This window comes from Bufo gargarizans, chromosome 1, assembly GCF_014858855.1.
Source record: "Bufo gargarizans isolate SCDJY-AF-19 chromosome 1, ASM1485885v1, whole genome shotgun sequence".
Lineage (NCBI taxonomy): Eukaryota > Metazoa > Chordata > Amphibia > Anura > Bufonidae > Bufo > Bufo gargarizans.
The window spans coordinates 78652876-78668023 of record NC_058080.1 but is presented as its reverse complement, the minus strand read 5'-3'; the positions used below and the strand labels follow the sequence as shown (position 1 = coordinate 78668023).

The 15148-nt window shown below is 44.5% G+C and overlaps 1 protein-coding gene across 2 annotated transcripts in view; it reads left to right on the top strand.

Annotated features, from left to right (window-relative positions):
- LGI2 (leucine rich repeat LGI family member 2) overlaps positions 1 to 15148 on the top strand; it is a 59119-nt gene that overhangs the window by 27282 nt on the left and 16689 nt on the right. Inside the window, exons 3-5 of one of the 2 annotated variants that reach the window (XM_044283594.1) lie at positions 4067 to 4138; positions 10490 to 10561; positions 10669 to 10740. In XM_044283594.1, coding sequence (XP_044139529.1) covers positions 4067 to 4138; positions 10490 to 10561; positions 10669 to 10740 — 216 coding nt within the window. The remainder of the gene's footprint in view (positions 1 to 4066; positions 4139 to 10489; positions 10562 to 10668; positions 10741 to 15148) is intronic. The other variant, XM_044283678.1, reaches the window with a different exon arrangement.

Sequence of the window (15148 nt, the reverse complement as noted above, 5' to 3'; positions counted from 1 at the left end):
ACGCTTTTCGGATGTGGCATTTGCAGGAATCAGCAGTTCACATTTATTATACCTCCATCCAGAATAAGAGAAAGCGCTGCATTGTCCCCGGCCTGGACCTCATTAATCAACACTTTGGAAAACGGATGTGTGCACTAAATGCATTCTTCATGCAAAGTACATAGCTGGGAATCATGATGAATTAGGGGGCGAAACGGATTACAATTTATTATATTCTGAGCTATTTTATATCGGTCAGATTCTTAAAGAAGTGCTAAGCCTATCACAGAAATCAAATTAACAGGAGTCCATCACCAGAAATTCTATCACCAGAAAATGCCTTGTAGAGCGAGCACAGCTGAATGTAATGATACCTCTCACTTAGTCATCCATTGCTTAATTGCAGATCAGTGCACCGAGGGCGGGTCCAAGCCACGCTGTGCACCCTGCTCCTCCTGTTTCCTCTGCTAGCTCCTCCCTCTCCTTCCAGGTTCCTGCATAGCCACTTCATCTGCGTCTGTCAATTAAGTGTCCCTGCACAGTCTGACACTGGCAGCAATGATTGGATAGAGTCAGACACCCATGTGGACCTTGCAAACTGCTAGCAATTCATTCAGAACTTCTAGAAGGAATAATAAAGGAACAGCACAACATAGTCATAAGTATAAATGCTCCAGAATTGCAATTACAAGGGAAATGCAGGTAGTTACTAAAACACAAATGTCAGCAGAGGTTACGGGTCCTCTCTTAACTCTTTATTTTTATTTTTTTATGGTATTGTTTATTTTACCATAGCTTGTACTGGAAAAAATTCTTTGTACAATGAAGATGGCAAAGTTGGGGGGGGGGGGGGGTTGTTTTTCGATGTTCGCTATGTGTTAAAAATTATATGACTATTTTATTCTACGCTTCAGTATGGTTATGGCAATATCGAATTTATATTGTTTTGTTGTGTTTCACTACTTTTACAGAGCTGTATAAGTGCTTGTTTTTTTTTGTCGCGAACTGTAGCTTTTTAATGGCACCATTTTGGGTTACATATTTTTTTTTATTAAATTTTTTTTCAATTTTTTTTTAGGTAGAAACGGTGACCAAAAATGGCGTATCACATGTTTTTACTTTTCAAGTTACAGCAAAAAAATATTTTTATATTTTGATAGATTGGACATTTTCAGGTGCAGTGATACCTGTTATTAATTGTGAAGGAAGAAGGCTAAGGAGTAGCCGAAACATTGCATGAATCTGGGCTGTCAGTCACTTGACTGTTATTGATGAATTCAAAACACTGAGTTTTTTTCACTATTTGGGATGCTGCCTCTATTTCTTCTTTTTGTGACCTTACCTGAGAAGCCGTGCCTCGGGCATGGCTTTTCAGGCACTTAGCCTTGACAGACCTGGGAACTTACCCAAGGCCCCAGTCTATTATGGCAACTGATTAGAGCCCTGAGCACCACAGGGGGCTCAGATAGGAAGGCAGAGGGAACCCCTCCCTCTGCCTAACCCCAGAGAACTATGATTGCTATTTACCATGGCATCTGAGGAGTTAAATGACTAGGATCGGCATCATCGCCGATCCCAGTCTTTGCAGTTGGGTGCCCGCTGTCTTATATAGCGGATACCCGCCACACATGGAGAAGGCTCAGTGCATGAAAAATATGCAAAAACATGTCAGTCAACATCTCCCCAGCCTGACAAGACCATTTATGGGGAGATTCAACTACACAGTAAAAGTAGATAGGTTTTATGTGATTAGTAAAAAGTAATGTTGTGTATGACATGGGTAACCCACTTATATGTTTTTTGCAGTTTGGTCTTTAAATGGTTAAACAAGCCATAATGCAGCTGGGGAGGAAATGGCTTGGAGTATGAACAGCAACCTACCATGAAAATGAACGTCTGTTATGTTACTTGCTGTTACTGCTATTACTTGGTGAACCTCTACCTGGGTTCATAAAGGTAGCAGTGATTTGAGGGGTTGTAGTGACAACCATTGTAGTGGAAAGGGTTCACTACTACAGTGCTTCTCTCACTGAAGTCACTAAAGGCTGGACAACCTCTTTAATATTATGTCTCAAAATGATTGGGGAGGTGGCGGTGATAGCCTGACCCATACCAGCAAAAGACCCCTATTTAGATTTGGGCTATGCTTTGTGCTACACTGACCAGAAGCTTCAACCGATGTCTCTGGATGAGGGGGAGATTACTAAAACTTACCTGAAGCTACTTACTAAGTATTTCTGGAGGAGAAAAGTCATTTTATGAAAACACTCAAGTTCAATGTTGTAGAATAAATCCATCAAAATCCAATAATCTACGATAAATGAGTCAATAAAATAAGATGTTTTTAAGGCTAACCAATTGTGGGATGTCATATGCTTATACATAAGAAATGTATGCCTGTTTTTTTTTTGTTTAAACAGCTATAATTTTGCATGTACTGATTTTGGCTTTTTGTATAATTATTATTGCTGTTATTATTATCCTTTTGGATTGCCTTTTTCCACATTTTATTTTAATAACCGCTTAGAACTCAAATAACAGTGTTAATCTTGAAAACCACTTGACCACTAAAAGCCTTGTATGCAAAAAGATGTAGCACCTTAAATATATTCATTTACAACAGCTTTTGGCGTAGTAAGGTGTTCAGTTAACATTACAAAAGGCACAAAATGACAAAAAAAAAAGCGCTAAATATCATGTGAATACACTTAGCCTAGCAGTTAAGGTTTTGGAAACCAGACTGGTTGAGGGAATACTTCACAAACATAGTCATTTCTTATAGATGGTGCCTAGGTCAAAATCAATTTCATGGCCCCAAATCTGAAAGGCAGCAACCTATTAGTGGCCACCAACCAGTAACTTCTTCCATAGATGTTTGTGGCTAGCTGGACATAAGAACTGTTAACGCTTTGGTGACCCAAAAAATTCCTGTAGAAGTAGTGTTGCCAATGTAACATTAACGTTAAAAAAGAATTCTAGCCAGGCACTTAATTCATGCTGCATGCTCTCCACAATGAGTTAGCTCAATCTGCATGCTACTGCGGTAGCCTCAGAATCTGAGCACAAAATGGCACTTAGAGGGTTGTTAATTCCCTTCACATTCTGTGTAATTCAGAAAAATAAGGTCCATCAAAGCATCCAAAACTTAAATATTAACATCATAAAAATGTATTTTAACGCATACCTTGAGAAGATACACCTTCTGTGTGTGCAATAACATGTGCGGCATAGGCTGCACACTCCGTTCATTTCAATAAAGTAGGAAAAGTTAGGCTTCAATTACTGCAGCCCTTTACTTTCTCCCTTCTAAGATACATGGCTAAATAAACAGAGAATGGATCTCAGCTTAGCTCACAGAAACATCAGCTCTGATTCAGAAAGACACGCTCTCTCTCTCTCTCTCTCTCTCTACAGTTTGAAAGGGAGGAGTATCAAATCTAATGGGAGCTAGCAGACGTGTAGATAGAGTGACCATGACCGGGCTGCATCCCCACTATATCTGTAGCATGGAAGACAATGATTACAGCTACCTGTTATTGGCAGATGGAGAGGTTTACAGCACAAATGGCCTAGCTTTGAAGGGAAATGACTCACACTGGTATTGCACATGAGAGGCTGTGTGGCTATGACTATTTATTTCACACTGGAGGTTTGCTTTAAGCATTCCTAATGCTGATGCATCTATCTAGAGATAGAAATGTTCCTTAATCCGGCTTTTTAATGTTACATCATCATTGCCATAATATCAAGTCGTAATAAAATTTACATAAGTGCTCACCAATAGATTTCTCCACTTCCATAAAGTCTTAATAAGCAAAACTCTACTCAATATTTTCCCAATATCCCATTTAAAATGCAAAGTGTCCTGTTACATCATGAAGTTAAAGCTACGACGTTTTCGGCCAAACTGCTTCCTAAAAGCATTAGTGCTATGTGTCCTGTTGAAGTCAGCGCAGATTGACTCCGCAGAGATAGGCAGAATATTGCACTTCTCAGTCCTTTGCTAGTGCAGTCGATAAATTCTGCTTGGCTAATGCTGAGCACCATAAAATCTGGTTTGCTTCTAACCTGCTCTCTTCATTTTCAGCTTGCTGAATTCTAACTCATTTACTGTCATTCGAGACGATGCCTTTGCTGGTCTCTTTCACCTTGAATACCTGTAAGTGCTTCATTTAATGTCATATGTTTGATTTTGTTTCTCTTCATCCTTTGGCATGTGCCTTTGTAGTATGGCCATTCATGTGATGTGTGACCTATCTAAAGGTGCCGGAAACACAAAGAATAGAAATGTTTCAGTTCATCTTATTTCAGTTTAATTTAGATCTGAAGCCCAATTTTGACCTCGAAATTAAGCTCCTCTGTCTGTCAATCACAGCTCATCATCCATAAGTAGGGTCACTTTTTTTGTCATGTGATTGACTAAGAAACTGCACATGACAAAAAGCGAAGAACTCCTGTTTCAAGTATTTACTACAGAAGCAAAAATAAATTGGGGTATTTAAACTCCCCTAACCTAAACATTTCCAGAAATGTCATTTGGAGGACCTGCACACTCCCTTTTTGTATTTCATAGGAAAAATTATAAAATGTCCTTTTATTACCACGCTGTGACTTCCTCCTGAGAGAGAAGGAGAAAGCTACTTTATTCAGTCCTGCTAACAAGGCTGATGGTGAGACAACATACTGTGTAGTAATCACAAGAGAATAAAAACTGTTTATTGTTGTACTGGGATAATAGTGATTACCACACAGGTTATAAAATTGGTGATTTTTCTTTGCATTAAATAAATGTTTTTGTATTTATAGTTCTTTTACAATTGTATAAAGGGACTTGTCATCAAGAACCTCACTGTTATTTCTTGCCTCATTTTCCTCACTTTTGGGTAGGCAGTGGCACCTGCTTCCCACTGCACAGCCCTGACATCTCTCTGCCTGCCCAGGAGTGAACAAAATTCAATTTTGTTTTCCCTTTACGTTTTTTTTTGCTATGCAATGCCATATACATAAAGCAAATTTAACAAGAGACTGAAAAACAGGCACAATTTAACCCAAAATAAATCCATGGAAAATATGAAAAAAAATCAGCCTGCCACCCAAAAGCTGACATCACATTAAATAAACGTGCCAATATGCGATGCTGTCGTAGCAGCCAGTGGATTTTCTGTCTTTTCCCGTCATTTGGGGATCTGACGGGCTCCTTATCTCCACTCTCTGACATTATAAACACTCAGTATAGCTCAGTTCTTATTTTACTGATTAGAATGGGGCTTAAATAAGTGTTTATGACCTCTCAGTAGTTTAGAGATAAGGTTTATTACATGGCTGACACAAAGTGAAAGTATCAGTCACACAGTTAGAAAAACAGTAAACCCTTTGTAAAAAAATGGCTCAATATTTTTAGTAAAGGCCAATTGAAAATATGATTTTTAGCCAAAAATGAATAAAAAAAATTGTCTCTGTAGGTGTACATAGCCTTTAAGTTGAATTAGCATATTATAAGTAATCCTCTTCTGATCATGTGCTCTGTTAGAACATTTTATGCGGCCCTAAGAAACACTATTACAGTATACCGTATCTGTTTCTCAGTTTATTTTTAATATAGTGTAGGGCCGGAGTTGTTTAACACTTTTGTAATATTAGGGACATTTATTTTTTCTACTAGAAAATGGGATATAAAGAGACTTCTAAGTGAGCATTGCTAAGGACAGTCTGTCTTCGGTGTGCTGAAGATGGCTATGTGGACATATAGAGGTAGTCTACCAGCCTGCCTCTTGTCAGTACCCCAGCCCCTGCCTCGCTAAATTTTCACTATCGCTGCTATGTCCTTGCCAATGTGACTTGCTGCCAGTGCTAACTGCTGGCAGCTGTGTACATGTCTCTCTTCTCTGCACTTCTCTTAGTTACTGAGCTCAGGGAAGAAAGCAGAGAATGGGCTTCCAGCGCTCAGGGCTGAGAGTAAGTATCAGTGCTGAATGCTCCATCCCCACTCCTCTCACTATCTTCTCATTGTGTCTGTTAGTGCTGAGTTACTGTTCACTTTCTGTCAGTGCTATACACTGGAAGCTGCATTCTCTTCACTCTTGCCTGCACTCAGATACTAAGAGAGATGTACAGAGAATAGAGAGAATAGAGACATTTACAGAGCTGTCAGAGAAACACATATAGGGATTTGGGGCAGGGGTAGGGAGATAAGAGGCAGGCTGGAAGCCTAACTGTGTATTCACACATAGTTGTCTTCAGTGCTCAGTAGAGTGCTTAGTTAGAGTGTTATTAAAGAACTTCAGACTGTCCCAGGCCAAAAAGGGATGTGACTTATGTAAGGCCTGCATATCAGTGAGTATTCCTGAAAGGGTTTGGGACATTCCTCGAGGCGGGGCTTCCACACCTTGAATTAACCAACCACAATGCTTGTAACTATGCAGACTTTGGTAACAAAGAACTCAGCAGAAGTACTGTTCTCAATCTAAGATTAACTTTTAAGGGAGTCTGGACTGTGAACAGGTTGGGGCTGAGAATAGCAGGACAAACATACCTTTTGTGGAGCTTTTATTATCAGTAGTACTGTCAATATGAAGTTTTATTCTGCCACAATGTTCTTTGAATCCTTGCTAATTTATTAAAAAGGATAAACTAAAATATTGCATTCACATAAATATTCAGACCCTTTACTTAGATGAAGCACCTTTGGCAGTGATTACAGCCTCCAGTCTTCTTGGGTATGATGCCACAAGATTTGCATAACTGGATTTGGGGGTTTTCTGATATTTCTCGCTTCAGATCCTCTCAAGATTTGTCACATTGGGAGAGGACTCAGTGTCCAGTAATTTCCAGGTCTCTCCAGAGATGTTTGAGCACTCTGGATCAGGTTTTCATTAAGACTATCTCTGTACTTTGCTCCATTAAGCTTTTCCTCAACCCTGACCTGTCTCCCTGCCCTAGAAGCTAAAAACCATCCCCAAAGGTTGATTCTGCCACCACTATGCTTCACTGTAGTTATGGTATTGGGCAGGTGATGAGCAGTATCTGGTTTCTTTCAGACATGACACTTAGAATTGAGGCCAAAAGCTTTAATCTTGGTTTTATCAGACCAGATAATCTTGTTTCTCACAGTCTGAGAGTCCTTTAGTGCTTTTTGTCAAACTTCAGGTGGGCTTTCATATGTCTTTTACTGAGGAGAGGCTTCTTTCTGGCCACTCTGCCATAAAGCCCAGTTTGGTGAAGTGCTACCATGATGTTTGACCTTGACGTTTATTCCATATGCAGATAAGATTTTTGGAGTTCAGCCAGAGTGACCATTGGGTTCTGACCTCTCTTATCAAGGCTATTATCCACCAATTACTTAGTTTGCTAGGGCAGTTAGCTTTAGGAAGAGTACTGGTTGTTCTAAACTACTTCCATTTAAGAATTATTGAGTCCATTGTGCTCTTGGGAACATTCAGTCCAGCATACATTGTTGTGCCCTTCTCCAGATCTGTGCCTCCACACAATACTTTATATGATCTCTACAGGCAGTTCTTTCCTGCTTGTGGCTTGGTTTAGAAGTGCTCTATGCTCTTCCTATCAATATTGACAAAGTGGGAGAACACATGAATTACTGCAGCCCTTAAGTTCTTCCTCTTCTAACAGAGAGATGCAGCCCTATATAACACCTGAAAAATTTGCAGGAGACATTGTTTGGACAACCTGCATACCCCTTTGTTATCTGATAGGAAAAATATTAAAAGTTCCCATTTATGACCATGCTGTTATTTCCTGCTGGGAGAGATGGAGTGAGCTACCTTATTCACAGTCTGATGCTAACAAGGCTGGAGAGACATACTGTATAGTGTAAAAGAAAATAATGTTAATGGTAGAGTTGGTTGTAATAGGCTAGAATGTGTCTCTGGATCTATTAATCAGAGAAAAGTCACAATAATAGTGAAGTGGATCACTGGATCACCCAGAGACTTTTTATGTTTCCAGTAACAACCACAGGGATGGGAAGATAGAAGGATGTGGTTGCTAGCACAAATTAAAGGTGCTATAATCAGTTTTGCTTTTAGGCTGTGAAGCTCACAATGAGCGCCTTTGTGCTTGTCCATGATGGCTACAAGTTGTTCCAATCAGCCAAAGCTATTTGGCCCATTTTAGTACAAAGATCTTTTGGCTTTTATTTTGCTGTCTCACTCTGTACCACCATTATGCTATTACATGTAGAGAGTCATGCCAAACAAACATTCCAGCTCTTCCTATTCAGTGGCCAGGTTTAGGATGGTCCTAATGCTTTGCTGAGTCTCCCTGGCACAGTCAAGGTATAACATGTTGTTGCTGTCTGGAGGGGATTGTAAGGCATTGTGGACTTGGGAAATAAGTCCAGAGAGTCAGGGTCTGTGGGTAAACCATTGTGCTTCTTTACTGGGGAACTCAAGTGCTAAATAATACAAGCAATGCACTGAGCTGGCTTCTCCAATCTCCCTGGCAGAAGAAGATTTTGTGCTGAGGGAAGGCCTGAGCTACAGTAAATGTCCCTCTTTCTCTCAGAAGGTTGGTACCCTGGCCAAAGGGTTGGTGGCCCAGGATCTGTATCTTAGTTTTCCAGCTGGCTTCCTGGTCACAGAGTCTGTGACAGATTATCCCCATCTCAACATGTTATTCTGGTCACTAGTCCATTCTGGTACAGTCTCTCCTACTGAGCCCCAATCATTATTTGCAGACAACTAGGGTCTCTTACTACTCTTTTTTATACAGTTTCTAGCTGAACTACAACTTTCCAGTGTGAGGGGTTATGCTGGAAAAATACAGTGCAAAAATAAACATTGTTGCAGTTTCAGTCTGCCATAGACTTGTATAGAGTTTCAATACAAATCTATGGAAATGACTAAGCAGTTTGTATCTGTTTTTCTTTCCCTCCAAAACTTTGCATAGTCCCTTATAATAACTGTGGAAGATTTCTAACTTCTCAGTGCATAGACTCCCAAAGTTTCTCAGTATTAGCTGACTATGCATTAACCCTTTCCACAGTGCAGTGCAAATACAGTGCAATAAATGTGCAAATGAACAAAAAGGATTACAATAAACATATAAAATGCAATTCAACCATACAAAACAGTATAAGTGTACACAACAGCATAAATCAGGGTGCAAGTTAACCCTTCAAAGTGCAATAACGTAGGGAGTTGATGGCTTTGTGTAGTAGCAATAGGGGCAAATGTCCACAAAGTACTCCAAATTACCCTTGCTACAGAGTCCAGGGCACTTCACTTACTACCCAGCTGGGTAGAAGCCATAAAAAATATGTTATGTTCAGGAATTGAAGCTCCTATTCTATTAGGGGTGGGCGGTATAGGCGATATGCAATATAAATTTGTGCCACGATATGGATTTTGTGCATATCGCCTATATCGCCGGACTGCGATATGACCACGGAGCGGCAGTTCCGATCAGAATCCCAGTAGTGTAATGCTGGGGCTCTGATCGGTTACCATGGCAGCCAGGAGTCACGCTACTGAAGTCCTGGCTGCCATGATATTTCAGTGAGCAGCATTATACTCACGTGCGCCGTGGCCGCCAGGCGCTCCTTCTCATAGGTCTGTGCGGCGCATTGCTAATGCTATAAGCATTAGCAATGCGCCGCACAGACAGAAGAAAGAGCACCCGGCGGCCACGGCGCACGTGAGTATAATGCTGCTCACTGAAATATCATGGCAGCCAGGACTTCAGTAGCGTGACTCCTGGCTGCCATGGTAACCAATTGGAGCCCCAACATTACACTGCTGGGACTCCGATCGGAACTGCTGCTGCCAACAATGATGTGGGGGGGAAGTGGGCCCCTGCCACCAATAATCAATACTGGGGAGGGAGGGGGGCGCACTGCCACCAATGATGGGGGGGAGGAGGGGGACCCTGTGGCCACTGCCACCAATGATTAATACTGGGGAGGGAGGGGGGGGGTTTGAGTTACCAGAGGGGGCTGATAAGAGGGAGAGGCTGGGGGGCACATGAGAGGCTGGGGGGCTGATCAGAGGCTGGGGGGCACATGAGAGGCTGGGGGGCTGGTCAGAGACTGGGGGGCTAATCAGAGACTGGGCGGCTAATCAGAGACTGGGGGGGCATCAGAGGCTGGAGGGCGGATCAGAGGCTGGGGGGCACATGAGGCTGGGGGGCTGATCAGAGGCTGGGGGGCACATGAGAGGCTGGCTGCCATGGTCAGCTCCCTGCTGTTGTGTGCACAATAGAGCTCTATTAGGGTGAATATGACAAGGGTTCTACCCCCTAAGGGGGCTAATAGTTATTAAATAAAAAGTAAAAAAAAAAAAAGTTTAACCCCCCCCCCCCAAATATAGAAAACAATATATCGAGATATATATCGCATATCGCACATGCTAAAAATTATATCGCAATATAGATTTTAGGCCATATCGCTCACCCCTATATTCTATATAATGCCTGTGGTTCTATTTGGTGGCAGACTGCTGTTACTGATGAAAAATATAAGTATGTACCTTCTCTATAATATTGTCTTTTTTCTTAGGTTTATAGAAGGAAATAAAATAGAGACTATTTTCAGACATGCTTTCAGAGGCCTCCGTGACCTGACCCATCTGTAAGTCCAGGGATCTGCTTTTATATTCCGCTTGGTTTTGTTCACTTTGTCTGTGTTCATTAATTTCAGCAGTTGAGACTCATGCTCAATTTCTTGTCTTTTTCCAGTTCCCTGGCCAATAACAATATAAGGACTCTGCCAAGAGACATCTTCAGTGATTTGGATTCTCTCATTGAGCTGTAAGTGTCAGACGGTTCCCCCTGATTCTCTATTAATCCTTGTGTGTGATTATTTGTATATAACAATGGAGAAGAAATGATAGCGGCACTCACTCGGGTGTAGCAAAAAGATGTCTTTAATCCAGAAAAGACGAGTACAAGGTAACAGCAGGCTGGGGCGGATACAGGCGTGTGTGCTGAGTGCTCAGCTGGCGACGGCCGTTTCGCGCACCTTGCGCTTCCTCTGGCCTCTGATCACATCACGCTACCTGTATGCTCCATGTGTGTGATTATTTGTTCCTGTTTGTATTGCCATTTACCCATCCGATTTAAGAAGTTGTGCCATAGCTAGTGTATTCCCTATTTCTTGGAGTAAGATAGGCTTAAATTTATTAAGACACAGATGCCTCTTAATAAATTAGGCACTTCTCTAGCACCCCATGCGCCAGAAACTCGAATCTTGAGCTATAACTTATGTCAGGTTCTGCCGAACGTTATAGTAAATCCGAAGGCTCCCCCACTCCCGCTAAGCCCTGCCCCTTTTTTAGCCACCTTAGAAAAGTGAAAACCTGTAAAATATCACTGTCTCATTTACTCTAATTTTGGTCATTCTCAGGCTTCCTATTAGACAGCAGTGATGGCCAACACTGGCGAACACTGCGATCTGCCATCTTAACTGACAAGTCCGGCGAGGCACAGGTAAGTCCTTACCTGTGCTTGTGCGCGAGCCAGTCTCAAATGAAATGCTGTCTCCGGGAGCAGGCAGTTTCGAGAACAGCCTCCGGGGGCTGTTCTCGGAACTGCCTGCTCCCGGAGACCGCATTTCATTTCAGACCGGCTCGCGCACAGGTAAGGACTTACCTGTGCCTCGCCGGACTTGTCAATTAAGATGGCAGATCGCATCTGTTCGCTGGCGAACACTGCGAACTGGCTATCTCTATTAGACAGCATCCATCTCACCTATGGAGATCTCTAAGTTCTCTTCAGCAGACCTGCAGGCGGTTTGATTCTTGCAGGTGTAATATGGACTGGCTTTGGGATCCTTACTATAACAGATACAGTTATCCCTATTCATTATTTATTTGTTGATTTTTATTTTTTTGCATTGTAAACTAGTATTAAGGCTGGTTACAGCCTGCATTTGTGGGAGGGGCTGCTGACTATATCTCCCCCACGCGTCCTCACCTTGAGGACGGTTGCTTCATGCAGGCTTTCTCCGTCCCGCCCCGTCACTTCCGGTTCGCGGTCGCGTCACTTCCGGATGAGTCTCGGCTCCCTGGGCTGCCTCGGCTGGGAGCAGCGTTCGTCCATCGCCCGGCCGGGCTCGGCCGGTCTCTCTCTTCCCTCCAGCCCCGGGGGAGCCTCCTCTTGTCAGGTCTGTTTGGTCCTCGGCGGGTCCGGCGCCTGCAGCGCTTCAGGTGGGGGCGGACTGTTCCGCTCGGCTCCCCCTGCGCCTCAGGTCTTCAGCGGCGTAGCAGAGCTGGACAGGTTCCTCAAGGGTCACGTGGTTCCCTATTGTAATGTACAATACTTTTCTTCACCTGCATTTGAACAGTTTGCTTCGATAGTGAATGTATTTATTGCATTATAAGGCAGTCACAACTGGGCTTCAGAATGTGAAACATCTTGTATAAACAACGGATTACTTTCTAGGAAACCTCTCAATATTTCCATCCAGCTGATTCACCAAACTGATTTCATAGCCCTTCGTGTTCACAGACTACGATGTATCATCATTCTTACCAGCACTGTTTGGAAATGCTGGGTAAGGGTTCAGTTTATAGATGTTTGTGTTGGTCCGGTATGTGTAATGCGTGAGCACATTTTCTATAAAACCATGGCCATGGTTATAATAGATTTTAGAACATAAAATATAGATGAACTCAGAGCTGCAGTAAGCTTTAAATAATGGGAGTTTTCAGAGATTTGTGTATTAATATCTCACTGCCCTTCAGTTCTCTTCAAAGGCGGTTAAGGGGCATACCATAAAACCAATGTTTCCCTTTACTTGATCAGTGTCGCGTAGCATCCTGTCCGGGTCCCATGTTCCGGGCTACTTGTGGTCGGATCGGCGTGCGTTCCAGCGTGGAACGCACGCCGATACCTGCTCCTACATCTGGGTCTCCTGCTCTCCCTGCTCTCCCTGCGACTTGGGACGGGGGGCCCTGTTCCCCAGTCCACTCGTCCGCATGGTCACCCCCCACCACAACCACAATCGTGGGTACAACAGGTTGGCCGCCGTGTTTGATGGATATAAATGGCCGGAGTGTGAACGCCCCTTCTCTGTCCATTAGTCACAAGAAGGCTAAACCGGCCTATAAAGCAAGCCATCTTGGGATAAAACATTTTCTGCACTGATAATAACGTTGCATTTTTTCATCCCGTCAGTACAGTAAAGTAATTGTATTTTGAACAATACATTCATATTCTGGAAAAGGGTTTCTGATTCGGTGCCAAGAGTTTATTTCCTTTAAAGATTTCCTTCTAAATGTTTTCTTTTAAATATAGACTGCTCTTGCGAATTCTACCTTTGTTCCGTGCTTGTGCATCACTCCATGTTTTCCGCCCCGGTGCATTGGTTTATGGCGCGGCAGCGTGGTGCCGCCCTCCTGTGCACACAGGTCTGGCGGCTGTGTCTGCCGCCCTCCTGGGCGCATGCGTCTGGCACCATTGCAGTGCCGTCCTCGCATGCTCAGGTTTGGCACAAGCTGTCCCGCCGCCCTCCTGTGCACATGCGTGTGGCACCGCCGTGTTACACCTGGGTGCTGATTATTGCATGTTGTCTATACTTGGGTCGTTTTCCACGCTTCTTATCTCGCCCGCCCAGGCTCATTCTGCCTCCGTCATCCTGGATCACCCAGGCTCGTTCTGCCTCTGTCATCCTGGATCGCCCGGGCCCGTTCTGCCTGTCATCCCGGTTTGCCCAGGCCCTTTCTGCCTCTGTCATCCTTTCTTGCTCCCCGCCCGGTCCTCCGGTCCCGCATCTTCTTTCTCTTCCCTGCTCTCCTAAAGCGATGTTTAAGAATAATGATAATATTAAAGCCAATTGGTGCAGTTCTTCTTTAGTACGCCGGATCTGGGGGTATCTACAACTGTAATCAGGTATAATTGCATGTATTGTTTCTATTTTTTATTTATTTTGCAGTACATTCCAGCCGAGAAGCCATGGTTAGCAGGCACAGGGCTGGCCGGCCTGTTTCTCCATTTCGAAAAAAAAAAAAAAAAAAAAAAAGGAAAAAGAGGAAAGAAGCTTCAGGAACGCAGCGGAGAGACCAGACACCGGTGTGGTCATTAAGGTGCTGCCTTGCGGACGCTGCTGCGGGGTCTGGATCTGCGATTCTGGTTCCCATCGTCTAGGCTACCGCTGGCCCAGGTTAAGTAGGTTCGAACCTCCAGTGGACCCCTATTCCCACAAGTGCCTTTTAATCGCTGCACAATCGCTCTCTGCCTCCTCGACTGGAACCAGAAACTGCACCTTCCACTGCTGCTACCAGGTGCAACACAGGTTATCCCCTCCGGGGTAGCTAACTCCATGAATGTTGTTTTAGTCGTGGGGGTTTTTGCGGTGCCATTCTCTGGTTTCCTAAATGTACCATTTTGGGCAATCTTTTCTTATAACAAACAGGGCTGCGGTGCTGTCGTTTATTCAGCCCTCCTGATCAGAAGTAGCGGCTCATCAGCTTCCCGAATTCTTCAGGTATCATGTATACGCCTTTGTCTGTCTTCCCTGTTGTCCTGGATCGCCCAGGCTCGCCCTTCTCCTGTCATCCTGGATCGCCCAGGCATGCTCTGCTCCTGTCATCCTGGATCGCCCAGGCTCGCTCTGCTCCTGTCGTCCTGGATCGCCCAGGCTCGCTCTGCTCCTGTCGTCCTAGATCGCCCAGGCTCGCTCTGCTCCTGTCGTCCTGGATCGCCCAGGCTCGCTCCGCTCCTGTCATCCTGGATCGCCCAGGCTCGCTCTGCTCCTGTCATCCTGGATCGCCCAGGCTCGCTCTGCTCCTGTCATCCTGGATCGCCCAGGCTCGCTCTGCTCCTGTCTCCCTGGATCGCCCAGGCTCGCTCTGCTCCTGTCTCTCTGGATCGCCCAGGCTCGCTCTGCTCCTGTCTCTCTGGATCGCCCAGGCTCGCGCTGCTCCTGTCTCTCTGGACCGCCCAGGCTCGCTCTGCTCCTGTCTCTCTGGACCGCCCAGGCTCGCTCTGCTCCTGTCTCCCTGGATCTCCCAGGCTCGCTCGGCTCCTGTCTCCCTGGATCGCCCAGGCTCGCTCTGCTCCTGTCTCCCTGGATCGCCCAGGCTCGCTCTGCTCCTGTCTCCCTGGATCGCCCAGGCTCACTCTGCTCCTGTCTCCCTGGATCGCCCAGGCTCGCTCTGCTCCTGTCTCCCTGGATCGCCCAGGCTCGCTCTGCTCCTGTCTCCCTGGATCGCCCAGG